Below are 22,304 nucleotides of genomic sequence, written 5' to 3' on the forward strand. Positions count from 1 at the left end.
CTCAATTCGTGGAAAATAAAAAGCACATTTGTGCAAAGTTCAACATTTTTGTGTGCTGAAACAATACCTGTTGCAGGCTCAGTGGAAGAAGAATCTTGACCACTGATTCATTTTGTAGTATTTTAAGCAACAAAATACTCAACCTAAAGAAGTCTGAATTCAGCTCACCTGAAAGGGTGTATTGGCAAAATATGAAATACATGCTGTTGATAACAGCAGGTCAAGTTAGCTGCAGGAGAAAAGAAAACCACTTCACACAGCTGGGTGTTGCAAAGCAGGACTGAGAAACACTGATTTCAGTTGTTTCAACAGATTCCATATGGCAAAGCACAAGGCAAGTACAGCAAGAACTTGGCTTCCTCAGAAGGACGTTGGCAAGATGATAATTCACTGGCACCACTGCTAGGTAACAAAATGGCAGTAGTGGACACCACCTAATACTTCAACTTATCTTAGTTCTAGTCAAATTGCACCTTTATTATGTAACAGGTTACTTGTAGTGTATTCAACAAGCAGGTATAAAGATGTGTAGTAAATGAAATTAGCAGACTTCCTAAACATGTTAATACTCCAGCTTGTCACTCCACTAGGTTTACAAGTACATCCAATCAGTCACTGAAATCAGAAAATATATGTACTTAAGCAGTCAAGTAATTCCTAGAAACCAAATAAATAAAATTCCTTCCATTTTACGCATAATTTCTTTTCTACAAGAAGTAACACACTTCATGGCCAGTCTACCTACTGTGTGTCATGTTAATGAAAAAAGCAGGCATGAGATGCTTGCTATGCAATAATTTGAATATAAATATCAAAGGTTGCCTCCAAGGGCAGATTGTGAACAATGACGAGACCAAATACTGAGCTTTCAGTCCTCTAGTATGTATGCGCCTCACTCCCATTTAAGGTCTTTTAGAGGTCTACCTACTTACACCACATTTTTAAACAGCTAGTTCTTATCCTCTGCATTGGTGCAAGTGTGATTGGAAACACTCAACTTTTTCTTAAATATCAGGATAAATGAACCAATTACAAATCAAATAACCTCTGCCTGTATGTATGCCCACATCTAAAACAATATCGCCAAACAGCTGCCACAGAATGACAGTGGCAGTACAACTTCACACCTGTCATCACAAGTATAATTAAAGTAACATTTTAGAGTACCGGTCACATTGGCATCAGTTAGGTGCAAATCCTTGATAATCAAAGTCACACACAAAAACAGAATGCAGACAGATAATGGACTGAATTCTCCTTAGTGTAGCATATTTTTCTCTCACACAAAGACTACAACCTTCCACAACAGATGAGTCAAAGTTTTTTTTTTTTTTTTTTTTTAAAAAAGAAGCCTGGATTCACAAAAGCTTCTTTTTTCCAGTTGACTTCAGCATGTGCTGCCCAAACTAAAATGGGGAAAAGCAAACAATTACAAGTGAGTGTAAGTAGCTGTTTAAAAGTAACACGGTTTTAGACAAAAAGTTTTATTTTAAAGTCATAAACAATGATGGTGTCATGGAAAGAGGCTCATTCTTGATGTAGTCAATCTAAGGTGAACATGTGCGCCCTTCTCTGATGAAGGAATAACCCCTTTCTACCGTATATAGGAACTTGCAGAACCCCTTACATTCCTCCTTATCACTGCTGCAGTGACAAGAGGAGGATACTTCTGTTTACTATGGTATGGTTTAAACAATTTTAACAATTACCATATTTAAATTCTGCCCCCTTTTTCTCTAAATTTAGTTATAGCCGGTGTCCTAACTCATCTGTCTCACCCTCAAAACATGACACTCACACCAACTCTGAAGGGTGCAGCATGGCCACATACCTCCTTTGTTGTAAGTACTGAGTTATTTGCTCCTTAGCTCTTTGTGGAGCACAGGCTGTACTAGAAGAAAGTGTGATTTGCCCCAAGTCCCCTGACTGACTGTTGGCATCTCTATGATCAGTTAGGGAGCACTAACTGGGGCACAACTCCTACCACCTTGTACAACCCTGAAAACATTGTGTTCTTTAAGAATCATCCTAATAAATTGCTACTGTATAGCTCATTTTCACTAGTGTGCCACTGAGGAAGTCACTATTAGCATTTCACATTCTGACTTACTAATACCCTCACCAATGGCGTCTCTGAGAGAGGTTTCGATTCACGAACAGGAAGGCTGAAGTCACTTTCTGCATGACTGTCGCTCCGGTACCGGTGGGCAAATTTGCGCTTCAAAGCATCCGCAATAAGTGCAGCAGCATCTGTGGAGTCGCTGGGCTTGGCACGCTCTCCCTCAGGTCGACTGAAATACAAAACAACACGTCCCCTCTAAAAACAGCCGCAGATTTTCACTTATTTCATATTACAGCAAAGACCTGTTTGAATGGGACTGTTTTAATTGTGAACCTGAAACATGGCAGCATCATGTCCCCAATGCTTCCAGTTAAAGGAGGAATATTTCTGGTCTGTTTAAAACTTGGTCCAGACTTTTCATCTCAGTACTGTAATAAATGATGACCATTATCATCACTATTATAATGTTGCCCCTAAAAACAGTACATTTACACAAAGTTCCTTACAATTTTCTCATGTTTTACAGCTGAATACAGTACTGAAGGTATTTAAGCCAAATACTTGCAATTAGCAAACTTCACATTACAGGTGTGTCCTTAACCATTACAATACCTGCTCCCCTTTATGATTAATGAACTTCCCCCCAGGAATCAAAGCTTTAATCCATCTGTCCGCCTACAATGCGTGACATCATTTATGCTGTTCCTTTTCCTTATTCAAGAAAACTATGAAAGTAGCAGCTCAAATAACCCACAAGGGCATGTCCTACTGACCTTTTGACTGAACGCAGTTTAACTTTGTCCATGTCCTTCAGCACGTCCAGCATGTTGGGGATCTCCGACGGCTTCGGCTTGTTGTCCTGCTCAGGCTGTGAGCCCATGGCCTTCCTTCCTCGGCGCTCTTTGATGAGGTCTATGGCTGATGTACTCTGCGAGCATGGTGGGGGTGGAGGTGGTGGGGGTGGGGGTGGAGGTGGTGAGAGCAGTGAGGGCAGAGAAGAATCTAGTGGGGGAGGTGCAGCAGCTGGTATAGCAGGTCCAGATGCTGAATAAAGTGAGGGAGGGAAAAAATATCATTGCTTAAGACACAAGGGTCTAAACATCTGAGGGAAAAAAAAATTAAGATTTTTAATTGCAGGGACAAAAAAAAAAAAAAAAACTAAATCTTGCAAGTGAATCCATTACAAATGACTACAACTTTAATCAACAAATCTGGCAATGGACTTAGCCACTTTTCAAAAAGCATTTCAGCTTAAATTTCAGCATTAACTGAGTGTAAAACCTGACATCTAAAGTTAGAATAAAGCAACTGCAGTTGAATAAATTGGACGCTGAGGCTCTACTGTTCTGTCTGAGAAACGAGGGAGAGGGTTGCTCTACCAGCTGCCCGTGTGTTCTGCTCCTGGGCCAGGACAATCTGAGCGATCTGTTCGCGCAGCCTGGCCAGCTCAGCCTCCAGGGCACTGATCTTCTGGATGGTCTCTGTGCTACCCAGAACAGGATCTTCAGGCTCCGACTCCTCTATGTGGACGGCAGGCAGAGAGCGCCGTCTCCTAACAGGCCTCTTGTGCGCCTGCCTCTGGTGGGAGCGGAATATGAACCCCGGCTGCATCCCGGACCTGGCCAAACATTTGCCCACGTAAATGCAGAATGGTCAGTATGGTCAACAGCAGAACCACAAGTGACTTGCAGGAACAGAGAGTCCTTCAAACACCTACCTGAGTCCCGAGGACAAGTCATCCTCACCGTCAATCCAGGCGACATCGGCAAGGGATGCCACAAGCTCATTCTTTTCACGGGAGCGGTTGAGGAAGCGTGCTCCTTCAGTGTACGGCTGGAGCTAAAAGACAGAAGACAAAATTAGAAACACGAAATATCAGCCTTGTTCACAATTAAAGGTGAAAAAAAAGTTACTTCGTCTTTAATGAAAACTGGTGTTTTCACCAAATCTGTGTACCTGTCTATACATTTTAAAGTATAGGAATCTTTAATAACTGTCAACTTTTACTCGATTTTGGTGGGATAGTTAATTTCAGTTTGATTTGTTTGTATAAAGTGCTCCTTCCAAAAACGTGACGCAGCGCTGAACAGTAGAGCATAGGCTCACACCAGGGACAATGGAAAGAATCAGAGAGACCGTAAACAAAGAAGGCAGTTTGCTAATATACTGATCTAAAATAAGCCATTTGGCAACTGAGGAGAGGAAAACAGGCCAAGGAAACAGGCCAAGGAATGGAGAAAAATAAAGCTACGGTGGTCCAAGTACCAGAGGCTGCCCAACCTAACTGGGCATTCTAATGTATTACAGTGGGCCTGTGTGGGGTGCATCTGTAGCTAAGAAACGTTTCCATAGTAATTTGTAAATACAAGCTGGAGTTTCACAATGACCAGTGCTGTTGCTGAACTCCAGTGTGCCTGTGATGTCCTACAGAAATATTGTCGCCTTCACACTTCACAGCCAGAATGACACAGCTCATCGGTCAATCGGCAACTATGACCATCTCAACACAACTATTTGCTATAGGGACTGTTTGATCGAGGTTCAATGAAAATTCTGGGTGTTCTGACATTCACTCAATTCCTCCAATGCCCTGCATCACATATGATGTTTAATCAACTCTGAAAGAGTATCAAGCTATCAAATGCACTTACACCAACAGAATGTAAACTTATTTTTGCACATCAGAGGATAAAAGCCATTCCCAACCTAAAGTAATAAGCAGTGAGAAAAAAAGAAGGGGAAAAAGGTTATGGAAAGACTGGGATGGACATCTCTGGAATCTAACAATGAAATTTTCAAGTGTAAGCCTTATATGGACTTCTCATAATTTCACACTTTATACACTTAAGCAATGCACAAAGTTTGATGCTCTAGTTCATAATGAGGAATTGAGGGTGTTTTCATTCTAATCAAAGTCTTGTTTAACTCTTGTTAATTACACAATGTCCCTAAAGTGCAATAAAGAAAGCTTGTGTACAAAAGGGGGGGGGGGGGGGGGGGGGGGGGGGGATTAATTCCCCACTAACAAATTAAGAAGAAATTTTAGACAAATTAATTTGACACAAAAAGACTGTAGACAATTAGAAAGTACTTTCGTCAACTAGTCACAAACATATGAATTTTACTAATGAAGGAATAAGACATTACACAGACTTTAATTACAAGCTATTAATAAAATTTAAGCAACTAGAAGTAAAACACACTGGCCTTGAGGTCTATGTAAATAGTGCCCAAGCCCTTATTTCCACAAAAAAGGAGACACACTAAGCATCAGGGGATAGCGGCAGACCTGTGTCAACACAGAGGAACAGGAAGGACAAGGAATAAAGAGAACTGACCTAGAGCAGAAGTCCTGCTTTCCTCGTGTAGAGGACAGGTAGAAGGGAAACAGGTGAGGCAGAAGTGAGGAGGAAAAAACACAAATGAGAGACAGTTCTTTCTCGAATTGAGAACAGGCCAAAGGTGGGGCACAGCACTACACCTGTGTTAGTTTTATGGACTCAATATGAAGCATAATTTCACAACTGCCTAACATTTATTATGTAACAGCAATTTTGAAGCGAAGTAAAGAAAATAACTTACTCGGGGCTGCTGCTATGAACCTGACCTATGTTTTTGCCAAGAACTTCCCATAAATAATTGTGAGCTTTAAGAAAATAACAGTCTGCCCCTCACCTTTAAAGAAAATGTTCAGATTAGTACAGTTTAAGAGAGAAGAAACAATTCAGAAACATTCCTGCAGTTTACATGGTCTGTCACAAAACACTAGAGTCAAACAGTTTTTTTTTTTTTTTTTTTTTTTTTTTTAATTTATTCAGCCCACCCCCCGAGTACTGCAGCATCACAGGTAGTACCGCAGCAGAGTGCCTGTGAACACGTGCACACGGTATTTACTTTCATTATCCAAAAACCAGCTGCAGCAACAAGCAGAGGGAAATGACACCGTACACACAGTGCAGGGCTACAAGAGGTCAAAACCCAGCTGGTTTACAAACTCTGCAACTCAGAAAACACCAGCTGCATGAAAGAGTAAATACTGGAAATGTCCAGACCTAATACAAGTCATTTTAGAGAAAAGCAGCAGCTAAATGGGGGGAGGAGAAAAAAAAAAAAAAAAAAAAAAAAAAAAAACACAACTAATTAAAACTATATGGTGCAAATCAAGACTAACAAGGAACAAGCTCTTGGTGAAAACAGAGGAGAGTAATTTCAAAAGTTCTTATGATTTTTTTCATGACAACAGAAATCAGCCTTGTTACCAAGCAGAGCTCTTCTCATTACTGCAATCAGTGATGCGGAAGAAAACACACAGGTGAAATACTCTTACTGCAAATTCACTGTATGCTTCATGGCATATTAAAGACTACAAAGTGTTCTCTGAGCATGTATCATTTTACTAGTAGAAGACAATAAAAGACAGCTGACAATCCAGTACACAATACTGGGAAATTATTTAGAACCACAGGGTAACAAGTCCTACCTGAAAACGGACTCGAGGGCAAGGAGCAAGAGGGAGACTGCTGGCAATTCGCCTCACGATACTCCGACTGGATCCATATGGCTTGACTGATCCAAAAGCCTTAAGAAAAAACAGAAAAGAAAAGGAAAAAAAAAAAAAGAACAGAGCGATAGACTTTTTGTTAGACTGAGATTTTTACTGATTTAGTTAAGACTTTTCCTGAGTGTTGGTGGAGCTGCTGCCTTTGGATGCAAAAGTCACAGGTTCACATCCCACCTCCAGCTGTAGTACCCTTAAGCAAAGTAATTACCAAAAAATTGCTCCAGTAAAATCACACAGCTGTATAAATGGGTAAATAATTGTAAATAGCTTAACATAGTGATTTGGTTTGGAGAAAAGTGTCAAGTGAATGTAATAATAATAATGATGTGACCGTCACTTACAAGGTCCATCTTTGCAGCAGCATGCTGCGTGTTCTTCCTAGTGCCAGTCATTTAGGCTGTTCACATAGAGATGCAGGCAAGAACATGGTAACTTCACCAGGGTGCTGTGAAGCCTGGGTGCGAGATCTCTGAGAAGAAGACAAAACAGCCATTAGATCCCAGCAAACAAGGACCGCAACCACAATCCGGGATGGCGGCTCAGAGTCGGAATCCTCAGGTAAGCAAACCTGCCGAGAGCAGCCGGGACACGTGAACACTGCAACACACACCAACAGGACAAAAAACAAACACTCCCATATAATATTCCATGTTTGACTGTGACTTCAAATGAATGATGTGCCTCCTTAACACAGGTGAGGTGCCACTGCAGTGTAGAGGAGCAGCTGTGTGAATAAAGGGAACCAGCACACTGTGGGGTCACTCTCTCTTCTGCTCCAAGTTGGACATAAGTCAGACATTACTAATCGATCATCTCTAGAGCCTCTGTGGAAGAACTCTGCTGATAATCAATTACAGACTTATAAACAAGAAAAGATGAAAGAAGGGTACTTACAACCCTAATCTCCCCAGTTTACAAAATCATTTTTGTTCCCTATTGACCTAGTGTCAGTGACGTTATTTTAGCTACTCAAAGAGGTAGGCTACTACGCTAAAGCTCACCTAGCAACCAAATAAAAATGCTAATTATGACATGGTAATGCTATTATGTTTACGTCCAACAGTGAGTTTACAAAAAAAGTCTGTAAAAATTACCTGGGCTGTGAGCCTGTGTTGTTCATAACGCATAAAAAGCAAAAACGTCTGCTAACTAACAATACAGAAATCGACACAACCGTGATGACACGACAATGATCAATGAATGACAAATTCTGACGTCAAGCGAAACAAATCATATGCCATCTGCATCTCTTTCGTAAAACAAGCATTATTTTATATATATAATATCTCAACTGTCTTAAAAAAAGAAATACAACCAACCTTTTATTTCATTCGCGCGGCACTGACTTAGTTAACGCTTCAGCTAACACCTGAGTTAGCAATGAAGCTAAGTAGCGACTCAATGTCACATTCCGACGAAAACTGAACGCGGCGCCCACGCGACCCGTGAACACGTAAGACTGCACAGGAATATCTGAGCAATACACCGTACTTCCGCCTGCGCAGCTGATCTGTAACGGCACTTCCGCCTGCGCAGCTGATCTGTAACTGTACTTTCGCCTGCGCTATTGGCCTGAGAGGGCACTTCCGCATGCGTCGTTGTTCTACAGGGGCGCATGGTAGTAATTACTGTAAATTTAAAATTAAAGGCGCAAAGAAACGTTTTTCCATGTCCAAACCAGAACCGCTGGATTAGACAGTTATTAGCAAAACAACTGACTCCCAGACGCCTAGAAGAACCCAGTATGTTTTGTTTCAATCACAGCCACGTAATAAATAGTCAGTGCCAACGAATGATAGATGAAGATGTAGCTTTTGCTGTGATTAGAAACGAAATTAAACAATTTTAAAAACATCCCAAAGTCTACCTGCTTATAACACCAACAGTCTAACTGAAAACAAAACAAGGGCTTTCCTCGGTTGCATTTTTTATGATTTTACGGACCAATAAAAACAACCCGGGATGGTGTTCTCGTTCGTTTATGGACCGGAGTCCAACATAGTAAAATTATGCGTTTCATGAACCAATAGAAGTCCTGCATGGTAAAACTGAAATTGACGGACAAACACAAATTCGACATGGTCCCCCGTCATTGGAACACCATAAAGTCACCAGCGATACTGCTTGTTGATTTAACCTCCTGACCGGCGGCGACTGCCTATCAACGCAACCGACTAACAAGACAGGCTATTTTACATCCTGAAATCATATTACATAAATGATAAAAAAGTGCAAAATTACCAATTTTCTGTAATTTTATTAGCATTTAATGAAAAAAATGTGCTTGATAATTTTTTATTTTACATTTACTATTAGGAACAGGGTAACTGTTCTACGCTCGTTTGCGTCAACATAACTTACTCTGATTGGCTCGTACACCTTTGCGTAACTACGTCCTTTTGGCCAATCACAGGCGCCGAGCAAACGACGTGAAGGTTTGATGGCGGCAGTCAGGCGGTCAGCTGTGTCTCCTTATGTCACGTACCTGTATCAACTTGTGTTTTAAATTTTAACCAAGTGATATCTGGGTGTCCTTTTTAATGTGGGGGCTTGTTCTCATCGTTATCGCCGTCTGTGTGTTTTGAGGACGCGTGCGTTGTGTGTATTGCTCGTTTGAAGAAGAGAGTCCAGCTTGAGGTACGTGGTGCTGGACGTTGTCCAGAGGTTATGGCCACCGCGGCGACACAACGGGGGAAATAAACAGCTCCACTGCGGGTCTTCTCAACCGGGTCGACACTGTTTAACTAGATTGGATGTGCTTCAAGTAGCTAGAACTAGTGGTCTGTTGTGAGTTAACTTAATCACACACGTCACGTTATTATATTTTGCTGCTTCTAATGCAAACCACTGACTGACCTACGTGACGTCCTGCTTTCGCTCCTGGCTTTCATAATACTTCTGCTTTCCCCACTTAGGAGTTTTTCTTTTTTCACACGTTCTTGTGCCATTATCGATAGTTAAATAAATAAGTTATAGCATTAGTCCTGACAGCTCAGTGTCACACAGTTTGAGGTGTCAAGCTGTGAGAAGCAGCAGCAGCCACAGCAACTGCATCTCTGATCCCCCAAGAACTGAACTGTAAGAGAAATGAAGGAGATCTGCTGTCAGATCATGAGTCACCTGTTTGCTGAACAGGGTGAGCAAGACATCCCCCTGCCAACTAGCAGTCTAAACTGAGACTTTTATATTTTGTTTTTTGTATGCAAGGGGGGAAAAAACCGAGTTGTGATTATTCCCGTTCCTTCCATCCTCCGTAGATACAGGTTTTCAAAGCTGTTTGTAATATAGATTAACATGAGTATTGAGGAAGGATGCTGCTTGGTTAGTTAATGTAGGAAAGCTTCACTTCTTCTGTCTGCCAGGCAGTGAATCTTTTCCATTTTTGCCTTTACATTTATTCATTTCTGATGGCCTTCTCCAAAATGACTTGCAATGTCAGGCTTATACGTTGAGTTGCGTATAATGAGTTACTCATACAGGTGAGTAGTTTTTACTGTATCAATTCAGGGTAACCGCCTTACTCAAGAGTACTGCAGCAGTTGCAAAGATTTTAATCTGGGGTTCTTTGGTGGCAAGATGACAGCTCTCACCACGTACGCCCACTGCATGTGTTGTGATTCCGGATTCTGTTTTGCCCACAGATTGAACGTTGCGGATTGATGTGCGCAGCAGAGTAAAAGGTCGCATCATGAGCGGAGAGCCGGATGCGCTGGCCGTGGTGAACCAGCTGCGAGACCTGGCTGCTGACCCTCTCAACAGACGAGCCATTGTTGAGGATCAGGGCTGCCTGCCAGGCCTCATCCTCTTTCTTGACCACCCCAACCCGCAAGTCGTCTACTCGGCGCTGCTGGTGAGGTCTTGCTTGGAACGTGGGATATTCTGTAACCAAAAATAATTGTCTTCTTTCAAGGATTCTCATAGTTTCTCGCGGTAGCTTTATTGACTAACGGTGTGGTACTTTAGTCTGTGTTTAGAGACCTGTGTAGTTCTTTTCAAGATTAATACTTTGTTTCCTGGACTATGCTTCATGCATGTAAAAATAGGTTGGGCACTTGTTTTTGAATCAAATTCTGTGTTTTCATAATTGTATTGTTTTACAATTCCACATGGATGAGTCTGGTTACACTCTTTTCTTTCACTTTTATCGGTTTAGAAGACAAGGTCTTTAAAGGAAGCTCAGTTCGGTTCAGCTTGATTTTATTCAGTGTTTTTCGAAACCGTTGCAACAGTGGTTCACTGATTTTAAAAAAAAAAAAAAAAAAAAAAAAAAATTGGGGAGGTCAGAAGGCAGCAGAGAAGAGGAAGCAAAAATTATAAGACTGCTACAAATCGAGGGTCTACTGGTTGCCCACCCCTTGTGGCATAATTGTTTTAAAGTGGACTTTCTGTATCTTTTCACTAGGTGGACTGAACTTTATTAACTTGAGCAACATTTACTTGTATATATTTTTGCAACGCCTACATATGCTGAGCTGCTATGATATAATCAACTTTAGAGTGATTTACTAATTTTTAGAACAGGGTACATTGATTAAGGGTACTACTACAGGACTAGGGAATATTTATGTCTTTGGACTTCTAACCTTTATCTTATTTTGTTGTTATGAAGATAGTGTGCTTGCAGTTTCCCTACAGTGTGTGTTAGGTTTATTTTGTTTTAAATTACACACCACGAAGAACTACTCCACACATTGAAACTATTGAGTGCTCAAACTCTATTCAATAATGTTTTATTGTTTATGTAATGAGAATCATGTAGCTGTGACCATAACAATTTCTCACCTTCAGTGAAGAGGCATCTGATAGACTGTCCCAGTCAGGGTAGTCGATAACGGCTTCATTGTTGACTTCTCATGCTGAGCATATCTGTCAGCTCACATTTTTGTTTGCAGTGTATGTGGAACAGCCCTGTGTGGTGGAGGGAATGCGTGTGTGCTGCACATTTCAAAGCACGCATGTTTTTCCCTGCAGCATCTTGTACTCGGAGGTGCAGTGCGGTGACATCTGGTGCCAGTGCTAAGATGTAATTTGGTGAATGATCTTGATAAGGCAAAGTGGTGAAAAGGATCTATTCTCTTTGTGTGCTGTAATGCACTGGTTCTCTTATGTATCTAATTTTTTCCAAAGAAAGAAGGCATAAATATAAATCCCCAGAGTGTTTATTTTTGTCTGATGCCTTTTTTTTTTTTTTTTTTGCTGCTTGCAATGTGTACTACTTGCATCAGTTTACCCACTTGTACAGCTGGGTGATTTTGCTGTATCAGTTAAGGGTAAGTACCTTGATTGAGGATGCTGTAGCAGGAGGTTAGATTTGAAACTGGAATATTTGAGTGGAAGGCACTAGTTCCAACTACTGTGCTACCTGTTAAGTGCCATTGAATCAATATCGACTCTTCTTATAAAGAGGGTCTCCAGTAACTTCTGTCGTCCTCTTCTCTCCTTAGTGTTGAGAGGGGTTTGTCCACTGTTGCTGTGATTGAGTTCATTCTTCAGGTTGCTGGTAGTCTTCCTCTTTTTCATTCTTTTTTTCTTTGACTTTTCTGAGCATATAGTCCTTTTCAGAGAGTCCAATCTTTTCATATTGTCCAAAGTACAATAACTTCAGTCTAATCATTTGTGCTTCCAGTGATAGTTTTGGCCTGGTTGATCCAGTATCCATCTTTTTTCCTGGCTGTCCATGGTGTCCTAAAAACGTCTATTCTGCATTTATTTATTTATTTAAAGAAAAAGTTTAAAATCCATATAAAGCTGTGGAAAATAGTGTTCAATATTGTTCAAATACTATTAAATTGAAAAATACTTCTGAAAGGCTGAACAATTATCTCCATTCTTAATGAACATCTGCACATTTCAGGACCTTTTGCAGGTTTTTTTTATTTTAGCTCTGCCAAGTGCAGCACTTTGGTGTATCTTTTGACTTCTGAAGCCCTTGTTTTGGACTACTGGTCTCAAGATGCAGAAGTGGTCAATGACTTCTATGTCTTCACTGGCAACACTGAAATTTGGTGCTGTACCAGTGGACATGATTTTAGTTTTCTTCAAGTCTGTATCCCCCCCCCCCCCCCCCCCCCCCCCCCCATTTTTTAAAAAATGTTCTTTAAAGAAATTAAATGTGGCATTTACTGTGTTAGGAAGGTAAGATGAAACCTGAGGCCAGCATGCTGGTAATTGTACTTTTGCTGAGATGTACGTTGCTTTGGACAAAAGCGTCTGCTAAATGAATAAATGTGAATGTAATCCAACACAGGCAGGGAAGACTGCAGGGTGGGAGGTTGTGGAGTGGAGCAGATCATGGTAACTCAGCCATAGCAACTGTGACCCCTGATGCACAGTGCTGTGTCCTCTGCAGGCCGTGCGCTACCTGGCAGAATGCCGCGCCAACCGGGAGAAAATGAAGGGCGAGCTGGGCATGGTGCTGAGTCTGCAGAATGTTGTGCAGAAGTAAGTCCCCGTCTGTAAAGGCAAGCCTTGCCCAATCGCGAGGCACATTTTTCATAAACGCTGTGTTTGTTTTCTGAGAGCCAGCGCTTGTTATCAGCATTTTTTTTTATTAAATTTTATTTTAATGTTTTGTGTCACTAGGTGGTTTGCTCAGCATGCCCTGTCAAAGTGAATCCGTTTCTTTTTGAAATCACCGCAGTATGGAAGTTTGTCCCACTTACGTCACAAATGCTATTCCCTGTACATCCAAACACTGCACCCAACAATAACTCAACTTTGCAAGGAGTTTCATTTATTAATATTCCTGGTTTAGCTTATGGGGCATTCCTTTGCATTTATTAAACTGAACTTTGGATTTTGTGCACTTTGCAACAGCTGAACACCATGAGACGTTTATATTAATTTGTTTACCGGATGCTTTTCTACGAAAGCAATGTAGTATTAGGCTGATACCTTTATCCAAGGTGACTTGGTGTGAAATGCACTACACTAAACTCCCTACAATCATTCTTCCATCTGTATACCAGAGCAGACCCTCTTCCTGTGTTACTGTGATAAGTAATGGTGTCCATTTTAATGCGGTTTGGTGATATTTCAGGAATAAATAAAAAAAAAACTTTTACCATTGGAATTATTGGTAATTACATTTCGAATAATGAAAATTCAGCTGATAAAAGGGGTTTTCAGGAACACATGACCTTGATCAAATAGAGGAAGACCTTTTTTTTAAGAAAAATATGAAATTGGTCTTAATTTCTTAATATTCATTTGTTTAGCTGATGTAGTTCTCAGTTATCTTGAAATGTTAGGTATTTACAACAAGCTAGTTACAATAATTTACCTGGGTAGTTTTTACTTTATCAGTTACAGATAAGTATCTTGATGAAGAGTGCTACAATAGGTTGCAGGTATTCTAACCTGGGTCCTTCGAGTTCAAGGTGATGGAGTTAACTGTTACACCACCCACTGGCTCCTCATGTTTGACTGGTGAAGGTCTGTACCATTTCTATAAAACACGTGGATGTATAACGGTCTGTGTGTATTTGCATGCTGCTGAGCCCCATGTCTTTACAGTCCCCCCCCCCTCCTGTGGCTCCTTATTACTTGATTAGTTCAGTCAGTTTCATAGTGTGGCACTTTGTTTAGTTTGGAGGATTACATTTGGATAAAGAGAACATGTGATCCCTGATTGATTGAAATCCCACTGCTCTAGCGTAAGTGGTTCAATGAAACCCACAATAGACAGCATTCACTGACATAGTGGGAGGTTCCTGTGTGTCAGGGTTCTTGTTCAGCAGGCCTCACACAGCTGTTGTCATTCATGTTTGGGTCTGGGAGATGATTCTGAGTGAGGATTTCTGGAGCTTCGGCGACAGCGCACGTCTGCCTGTGGATTGTTGTGCCTCTGGAGATATGCCGGTGGCGGGTGGTCCGCTGCGTGTTCTTGAACTGCCGGTCAGCCCAGAAGCTTTCCTGTTTTTGCTACAGCTGGTCTTGTGAGGCCCTACCCTGGGGATGCTGCACCTACACTTCTGTGTTTGACTTTGGTGGAGGTCATTCATGGCTGGAATCTGTTAGGGTTGAAGTCTCTGATCTTGCATGAAATCATGCATTAAACGTGATGTATCTTCTGGCTAAGTGCTTGGAGGGACAGTATGTTTGTTTGTGCTGTCTGAAGTCAGTTTTATTAATAGTAATGGGAATTTTAATAATTTATTCCAAAAAAAGAATCTTTTTGGATTAAAGTGTACAATTCTGCTAATGTTGTATATCAGACTTAGATGACTTAGAATAGTTTTGTTAGGGAATGTTCAGGTTCATGGATGCACAGCAGTGTAAACAAGTGTCCGTTAGAGAATCTAATTTGTTTAAAGCATGTGTATGGCATGTCTTAGCACGCAAGTGTCCTGTCTGGTTGCAAAGATAGTGACAGGTCAGTGAAGCCTCAAGTCTATGTGGCTTGTAGGGGTGTTGCAGGGCTTTCATATCTATGCTGACCTTTTTTTTGTGGATTTCCTGAAACTGCTCTATCTTGTCCTTAGCCCATCCATTTACAAGGACAAACCGTGTCAAAATTGCTACAAAAATTGTCCTCAGCTCAGCAGATATGTGATGATGATGACCCCTTTGCATGCTGTCGTGCAGTTCACTTTTACCCAAGTTGCCTCTTTGTCCCCGTGGCACATCGATCCTTGTTCAGCATACTACTTGATTTCTCTGTGGGCTGCTGGAAAGCATACCAGGAATGGCAGTCCGGCCTGTTGTGCAGTGTGCAAGTGCTTTTGGAAACTGGGCCTGTGGAGTCCATTTGTGAAGATGCCGACGTGTCGGATCAGTTCAGTTTGAAGCGGAAAGCACTCTTGGTTAGGTCATTATCAAGTCTTTTCAGCTGTTCTGTTCCAATGCACTGAACCTGTGGATATTTTGCAAGGGCATCAATTTTTCAGAGTGGAAAGGTTGGCTGGCTCCACCGCCCGCAAACGAACTCGCATGCTACCATATAGTTTCCACGGGGTCTTGTGACACTTAGGACAGTCCTTGGTGCAAAGTTTTAGAATAGGCAACATACTTTCCAAGCACTTTGATTCATTCAGGTGGCCTTCCTGATTTGTTTTTCTCGGCTGTAATTCTTAGCAGCATGTCCTTTAAAGTTTAATTTGCATGCAGTGGGTTGTAATACTGGTGCCCCACAGTCCCAGGGCGGTGGGTATGTACATGTGGTTGAATCCACTGTGTGGAAGTTAGATGTTTTTTTGTGTTTGCATGGTTTTTTTTTTTTTTTTTTTTTGTGATCTAAATACGTATTTCAGGTGGATTGGTGACTAAAATTGTCTGTAGCGTGTGTATGTATGAATGTGTATGTAATTGACCTGTGATGTACTGGTGTCCTGTCTAGGGTGCACCCTGCTCTGCTTCCTATACATTCTCTGAATCACTGACACTGCATTAGAAAAAGCACTTACTACCAATGAATGAATGAAAAAATAAAGTAATGAATGAAGGAATTTTTCTTCTAAAGGATGATATTTACATTTTATGTTTAGCAGATACTTTTCTCCAAAGCGACGTACATCTCATAGAAAATACTATTTGTGCATTACATTAGGAAAAAGACATAGCTGCAGATGTGATTAAGTACAGTTTGTTTCCTTCACCATGTGCACTGATGTTCATCACACAAGTAGCTGCATAAAACTTTACCAGAATATCGCTGATCCCTAATAACTTTACTAGTTTACTAACTAACTTTTTTTGGAGATGCACATAAACATTTACGTTACATTGCAGGAGTGGCTCTGTAAAGGATTAATCCGAGCATGATATGATCATTTATACCTTGCGTGAATTTAAGAGATCAAAATGAAAGACTTGTATCACTTCTGTTTGCAGTATTGCTAGTTGACATTATGTAGCTGGTAGGAATGTGTTTATTTGCATAAATGACCAAGACACTTTGTTCAACAGATCGACGAGCCCCGGGGAGACCAAACTGCTTGCCTCCGAGATCTATGAGATCTTGCAATCATCTGGTGAAGCAGAGGCCTCTGGGGCTGCCTCTTGCCGCCGCAAGGCCCAGTTCTTCCTAGGGGCCACCAATAAGCGTGCCAAGACTGTGGTCCTCGAGATTGATGGCCTGGACGATGCTGTAAGTACTTAACCTTGTAAACAAGTGAGGTTCCTGAAATGAGGCTGTTTGTGTTTTCAGGAGAGGTCAGGAATAATCCAGTATTAAAGCTAGTGCATTTGTCCGTGTTCCAAAGTGAAAACCTCATTGGCTTTTTACCTGGATTATGTGAAAGTTAATACTTGCGTGCAGTGCGTTTTTCTGTAACAGTGTCCAACAAAAAGTGCTGTCACTTTGTTTCACGTCCAGAGTCGGAGAAGCTTGTGCGAGGAGGCCTTGCTAAAGATCCGGGGCGTCATCAGCTTCACCTTCCAGATGGCTGTCAAGAGGTGCGTGGTCCGGATCCGCTCAGATCTCAAAGCTGAGGTGAGTCTACAGAACGGGGTTACGCCCACATCCAGACCAAGGACTGTTCGTCACGCTGGGCGTTCAGGAAGGGAGCTAATGAAGTGGAGTGTTTATAATTTGGGTTCCTGTTTTTGCAGGCGCTAGGCACAGCTATCGCTTCCACAAAGGTAATGAAAGCCAAGCAGGTGGTGAAGGGAGATGATGGGAGCGAGGTAAGGACTCCTCACACACGGTAAACGCACTCTACTGATGTGTTGTGCAGTCACAAATGTTTCTCATGACAAAATATTCCTGCAGTTATTACATATTTACTGCATATTCCTTTGTTTACCTCTACTGTAACATTTTACTACTTTTGTCTTGTTTTTATTCCATTGTTTGTTGGCAACCCTTGTTAATTTATACTTGAAATAAGCTTTTAGGTAATATAGTGATAAGGGAGAAAGTATCTTGTTAAATAATGAAATACAATACAGATTGGCTGTTAGGAAGAGGCATACATTTGGACAGATGGTAGTGTAGTGGTTAGAGTGATTGCCTTTGGACCCAGAGGTTGCAGCTTCAAGCCTCACCTCTGGCTGTAGTACCCTTGAGCAAGGTACTTACCCTGAATTGCTCCAGTAAAAAAAAAATTACTCAGCTGTACAAATGTGTAAATAATTGTAACCTTAACATTGTAAGTCACTTTGGAGAAAAGCATCAGCTAAATGAGTAAATGTATGTGTGAAAACCCAGATATATTGTAGGTATAAAATTGCTAGTTTTGTTTGCCTTGTCTTGACTCCTTAGTTTGCAGTGTGAAATGAATGTTGTGGATCTTGACATGTTGAGCTCCTGAAGGCCACTGGCCCTGGGTTCTCCCCATGAAACTGCTTTGCAAAGGGCTTGGTCTCAGCTCTGAAATGTTTCCCAGCCTCAGCAAGGCTACAAGTCTCTCAAGCAGTAGCATCGCCAGCCTTGTATCCCCAGGCAACATGTTCAGAGGTGTTAAACAGACCTTTGACCGTGATTTAATTAAATGTTCCGTTGAGAAAACTGGAAAATTAGAAACCACCTACAGTTGGGCCATTGTGACTCTCAATAGCTGGTACTTACCATCTGCTCAGCTCTTTCCCAGCAGGTGGCAGCACTGAGTCATTCATATTGCCAACTCTTATTTGTTTTATTTTTGTTTTCTAAAACTAGAACAACAAATAAAGCGAGACAAATTTAGAAGAATTTCCTGGAGGAAAATATTTAAGATGGTCTGATGAATGTTCATTTAATGTTCATGTTAAGCAAAAGCACCTTGTAATAGTTTTAAGACTTGTGTTCTTTTTGCCACCCAGGTGATGATCCCCTTTGAGGCGGATTCCCAGGTGGAGGTGGAGCAGAACACGGACATCCCTGACTATTTGCCGGAGGATGAGAGCCCCTCTAAAGCATTGGACAAGGCTGTATCACGCGTAGGCTCCATGCAAGATGGTGTGGGCTGGCTTGCCACTGCTGCTAACTTTCTGTCCCGTTCTTTTTACTGGTGACCCTCCTCCAGCCCCCATGGGTATCGGACCACAGCAGGGCAATACGCAATAATATATCCATGTATTTAAAACGAGCAAAGAAGCACAACCATAGCTACATACACCCGCTGAATGCACGCTGTCTGCTGCATATGAGCTGCACCAGTGCCACCGCCAAACCCCCACCAGCTAGCGATGAACACCCGGTTCAGGTTGGGCTCACCTGAAGCTTTTGTCCATTCCTTTGGCTTAACATGGAAAAACAGGAATCATTGTTTACTACTGGGTCCATCTTCTCATCTTCTGAATCCCATGGCTTGTTGGGATGTTGAGCTTTTCTCACACAAATCAGATTGAAGCCTGGACTCTGACTTTGTCCCAGGCAAAGCAGGTTCCTGATAGAGGGGAAAAACAGGAAGTCAATTTTAACACTTTTTTCTTACTAAAGATTTAGGTTTTTTTCTGTAATCATTTGTCTACACAAATTATGTGTGCTTCCAGAGCATTATGAGTACTGTGGTCTGTTTCAGTGGCCTTTTTTCTGCCTACATTTTTTGCCTTTTTTGCTTTGAACACTATTTGTATTAGTATTTTTGTTTCAACTTCTAAACCCCTCACAAGAAGAAAATGTTCTTTTGTGTATTTTCACTTGTAATGGTGCCATCGGAATTTTTAAGAAACATCTTTAATTCCTGAACACTAATTATTATTGAAGGATAACATACTGTTTTACTATTGAAAGTGTATCGTACTGGTTGAAGACCTAGGTTACTGGTTCAAGTCCACAAGGTGTCCAGGTACACTGTATAACTTTATTTGCTGCAGTACAATGTCTATATTTCTATTAAGGGTAAAATTGGAAGCAAAATTCATTTGGCTAAAAATGAAGTATTATTTACCTAAATATGTTTACCCCAAAGTGTAATAAAGTTGGTAGTTTAGAGTATAGCTGCTATGTGTTAAACTCTGAAATTGTCCTGATTTAGTCATAGCGCTTTTGCTGCTGCTCTTTCCATGGTTCTACCAGCTGTATGAGGACTTCCTACCTCTCCGTGGAACTTCTCCAAGCAAGATAAACTCCAGCCCAAAAGAGTGGTCTGTCAGTAGATGCATGTGATACCACTCTACCACTTAACTGTGCCATCTACAGAGACCTGACCTAGTAGCCTATGTGTTTGTTTTTAAAATGTTTTTGTTTTATACTCTGTACATACTAGGGAAACACTGTGGAAGAGTGCTAAGTCAACTGTTTTAAGCTCACATCCCAGGAGACCCTTTTTCTTTAACCGGAGCTATTACAAAAATGTTGGTATGAACTGTATGATTGTGAGCGGTGTGAGTAACCATTACATGGTGTATGTTGTGCAGATGGGCCATGATAACTGTGTGGTACAAGCGTACGGTCCGCCAACTACGTACTCTAGATGGGGAAGCGGTCTCCTTTTGTAAAAAAAAAAAAAAAAAAAAACCCCTGATTTGTAAATTTATCTCACGTCACCTCAAATTGGGTCCCTAAATGCCTCCCTTACTGCTTTATTAAATGGGGCCCTTGCTTTCCGAATGTGCTTTATATGTGTATCGCTGCAAAGAACCCCATCATCTCTCATATGTAAACTAAGCAGAAGCCTTGGTTGCCAACGTTGTTGAAGAGAGCAACTTCTCTCACGGGGTGGCACAGCAATGTTTAGGGTTGGCGCCTGAAGTAGTTGCCACAGTACTTACCCGAACCCAGATCTAATCAGTAAATAAGTGCACCACTGCATGGTAAAGTAGTCCCACTGGTGACACAATAACCAAGCAGACCTTTGTGTAGAAGACTTTGGTGTGTGTGTGTCATGTTTGAACACACCATGTGTACGTGAGGTGTGTCAAAGGATGGATCCTCCTGATACAGTGGCCTATACATGGACTCGTGTCCCTTGTAATCACGTGCGGATTTATATTCTAAGCAAATCCAATATAAAAAGGATGCTATTAGGTTTATTAGGACAGCATGACAGTATGTAAAAATGTTTAAACCTTGTGACGCGTAAGCTGCGGAACTAAGAGTTCCTACCAGCATCATGTAACATGCATTTACTAGTTGGCACGGAGTTTTACTACATATCAACAAGGTACTGAAAGTATTAAATGTGGATTGGGCACAGGGCTGAGGTGGAGGTTGAATCCACTTTGTGTCCTCGTACTTTTTGTGAGTCTCTATCACGCACAAAATTTTAATTAAATGAGTATTTTGCATTTCAGGAATGTCAGGTCTAAAACTATTTCTGTGCTGTTACAGGAGCTGAATTTATACTTGAATTTTTTTTTTCCTAATTCTTTTAATCACTGTCATAGCCATTACTGTCATCCTTTTTAATGTTTTTGCTTAAGATAATATTTTTAAAAGCCAGAAAAAACACCTTAATAATTATGCGGTTATAGAATTGTCACTGATCTTGAGCATTATGGTGTCACATTCACAACCTGTATGCGCTGTTCTTTTCATGTGTTACAGGATTGTTTAGTTGCAATTGCCAAACAGTGTCTAATACTGCAAAAGTTTAAAAAATAAAACGTGAAGTCAAAGCTGTGTGTTTTAAATGCTTCTTTTGGCAAAATTGGAAGGATTTTCCTTTTTTCACTTGTAATTCCCTCTTCAAACAAGAGGTGTGACAGTGTTGTTTATCAAATGTTTTCTGCAGAGGTCTTTTAAAGATTTTTGTAACATCCTTGTAAGCTTTTTTTTCCAGCACCTGCAGTACTATTCTAAAGTTTATGGAAACTAGTATATTTATTAAAAAAAAAAAAAAAAAAAAGCTGACACTTTTCTCCAAAGTGACTTACAATGTTACTCATTTATACAGCTGGGTAATTTTTACTAGAGCAGTTAAGGGTAAGTACTTTGCTCAAGGGTACTACAGCTGAAGGTGGGGTTGAAATTTGGGTCTTTTAGGTCTGAAGGCAGCAGCTCTAATCGCTACGGTAGCAACTGTTTTCATAATTTGCAGTGTTTTACATGATGCAGGTTTATAAAAATACTCCAGAACCTTTGATTTCTGAAAATGGTCACCGTTTGCCTTAACAGCTTTATAAACGTATCCAGTTAACGGCTTTCGGCAGGTGTACTCACACTTTCGACTTTTCCTGTAAGTCAGTAAAAGCAGTCAGCACCGGTGAACCGTGGTATAATTTCATATCCATTGTGTGCTTAGTTATACTGAGAAATATTCAGCGCTGAACTCCAGAATAACCTCTCTATTGTACCATTTCAACTGTTTCGAGGCATTACTGATAGTTCTTTGACATTTGAGATGTCAGCAGATCCTGTCGTTCTTCATACAGTATGTGTCATATGGGAAATATGTTCAGGCTCCATTTACCGTACCCCTGCAGTGCATAGACAGTGAATTTTTGTCCAGATTTATGGTCCCTCTTCTGTGAGCAGGTTTCCGGAATGCATCAATCTGTACACATAATGCCTGTAGAATGGGACCTTGCTGGACAAGGAGCCTATTACTTTGTTTAGGAGATTATTATTCAAACCCCTCATGCAGCCCCTAGTGGGTGCAGAAGGTCCAGTTGCCTCTCGAATGGGTGCCAGTCCCACTGCGGCCTGAGCCACTGACATGCTGGGTACACGGTTCGGGGCTCTACCCATCCTAGTCTGTCATGTCGAGTTAGAGGGTCCCCAGTATTGTGGTGTAGTGCCTGGTTGCTATGGAAACTACTCCCACGGAGAGGAGGGTCAACCTGATTTCTCCCAGCATGCAAGGCAGTTCCCAGCCT

At 41.2% G+C, this 22,304-nt stretch overlaps 2 protein-coding genes across 3 annotated transcripts; one reads left to right on the forward strand and one right to left on the reverse strand.

Moving 5' to 3' along the window:
* Positions 1 to 1,331: 1,331 nt before the first annotated feature.
* On the reverse strand, positions 1,332 to 8,707 carry mtfr1 (mitochondrial fission regulator 1). The gene is made up of 8 exons (XM_018744254.2): positions 7,943 to 8,707; positions 6,965 to 7,092; positions 6,543 to 6,641; positions 3,780 to 3,901; positions 3,442 to 3,680; positions 2,836 to 3,106; positions 2,123 to 2,291; positions 1,332 to 1,406 (listed from the first exon to the last, which is right to left on the reverse strand). The coding sequence occupies exons 2-8, from the start codon at positions 7,013 to 7,015 to the stop codon at positions 1,359 to 1,361; spliced, it is 999 nt and encodes a 332-aa protein (XP_018599770.1). The 5' UTR covers positions 7,016 to 7,092; positions 7,943 to 8,707; the 3' UTR covers positions 1,332 to 1,358.
* Positions 8,708 to 9,060: 353 nt separating this feature from the next.
* armc1 (armadillo repeat containing 1) lies at positions 9,061 to 21,089 on the forward strand. Of its 2 annotated transcripts, none has more exons than XM_018744255.2 (7): positions 9,061 to 9,260; positions 10,265 to 10,473; positions 12,973 to 13,064; positions 16,530 to 16,710; positions 16,939 to 17,055; positions 17,175 to 17,249; positions 18,366 to 21,089. In XM_018744255.2, exons 2-7 carry the CDS (start codon positions 10,312 to 10,314, stop codon positions 18,555 to 18,557), a joined length of 819 nt encoding a protein of 272 aa, XP_018599771.1. In that variant the 5' UTR covers positions 9,061 to 9,260; positions 10,265 to 10,311; the 3' UTR covers positions 18,558 to 21,089. The 2 variants fall into 2 exon arrangements, with proteins under 2 accessions (XP_018599771.1, XP_018599772.1); XM_018744256.2 differs by lacking the exon at positions 9,061 to 9,260 and adding an exon at positions 9,270 to 9,759.
* Positions 21,090 to 22,304: the final 1,215 nt, after the last annotated feature.

This window comes from Scleropages formosus, chromosome 9 (genome assembly GCF_900964775.1).
Source record: "Scleropages formosus chromosome 9, fSclFor1.1, whole genome shotgun sequence".
Classification (NCBI taxonomy): domain Eukaryota; kingdom Metazoa; phylum Chordata; class Actinopteri; order Osteoglossiformes; family Osteoglossidae; genus Scleropages; species Scleropages formosus.

Excerpts from the sequence above, each read along its gene's own strand:
- mtfr1 (XM_018744254.2), bottom strand. The coding sequence starts at position 7,015 with ATGACTGGCACTAGGAAGAACACGCAGCATGCTGCTGCAAAGATGGAC. Across the intron at positions 6,642-6,964 it reads CTGCTGCAAAGATGGACCTT|GCTTTTGGATCAGTCAAGCC; the intron begins GTAAGTGACGGT and ends TTTTTTCTTAAG. Across the intron at positions 2,292-2,835 it reads AAACTGCGTTCAGTCAAAAG|TCGACCTGAGGGAGAGCGTG; the intron begins GTCAGTAGGACA and ends TTTGTATTTCAG.
- armc1 (XM_018744255.2), top strand. The coding sequence starts at position 10,312 with ATGAGCGGAGAGCCGGATGCGCTGGCCGTGGTGAACCAGCTGCGAGAC. Across the intron at positions 13,065-16,529 it reads CTGCAGAATGTTGTGCAGAA|ATCGACGAGCCCCGGGGAGA; the intron begins GTAAGTCCCCGT and ends TTTGTTCAACAG. Across the intron at positions 17,250-18,365 it reads AGGGAGATGATGGGAGCGAG|GTGATGATCCCCTTTGAGGC; the intron begins GTAAGGACTCCT and ends TTTGCCACCCAG.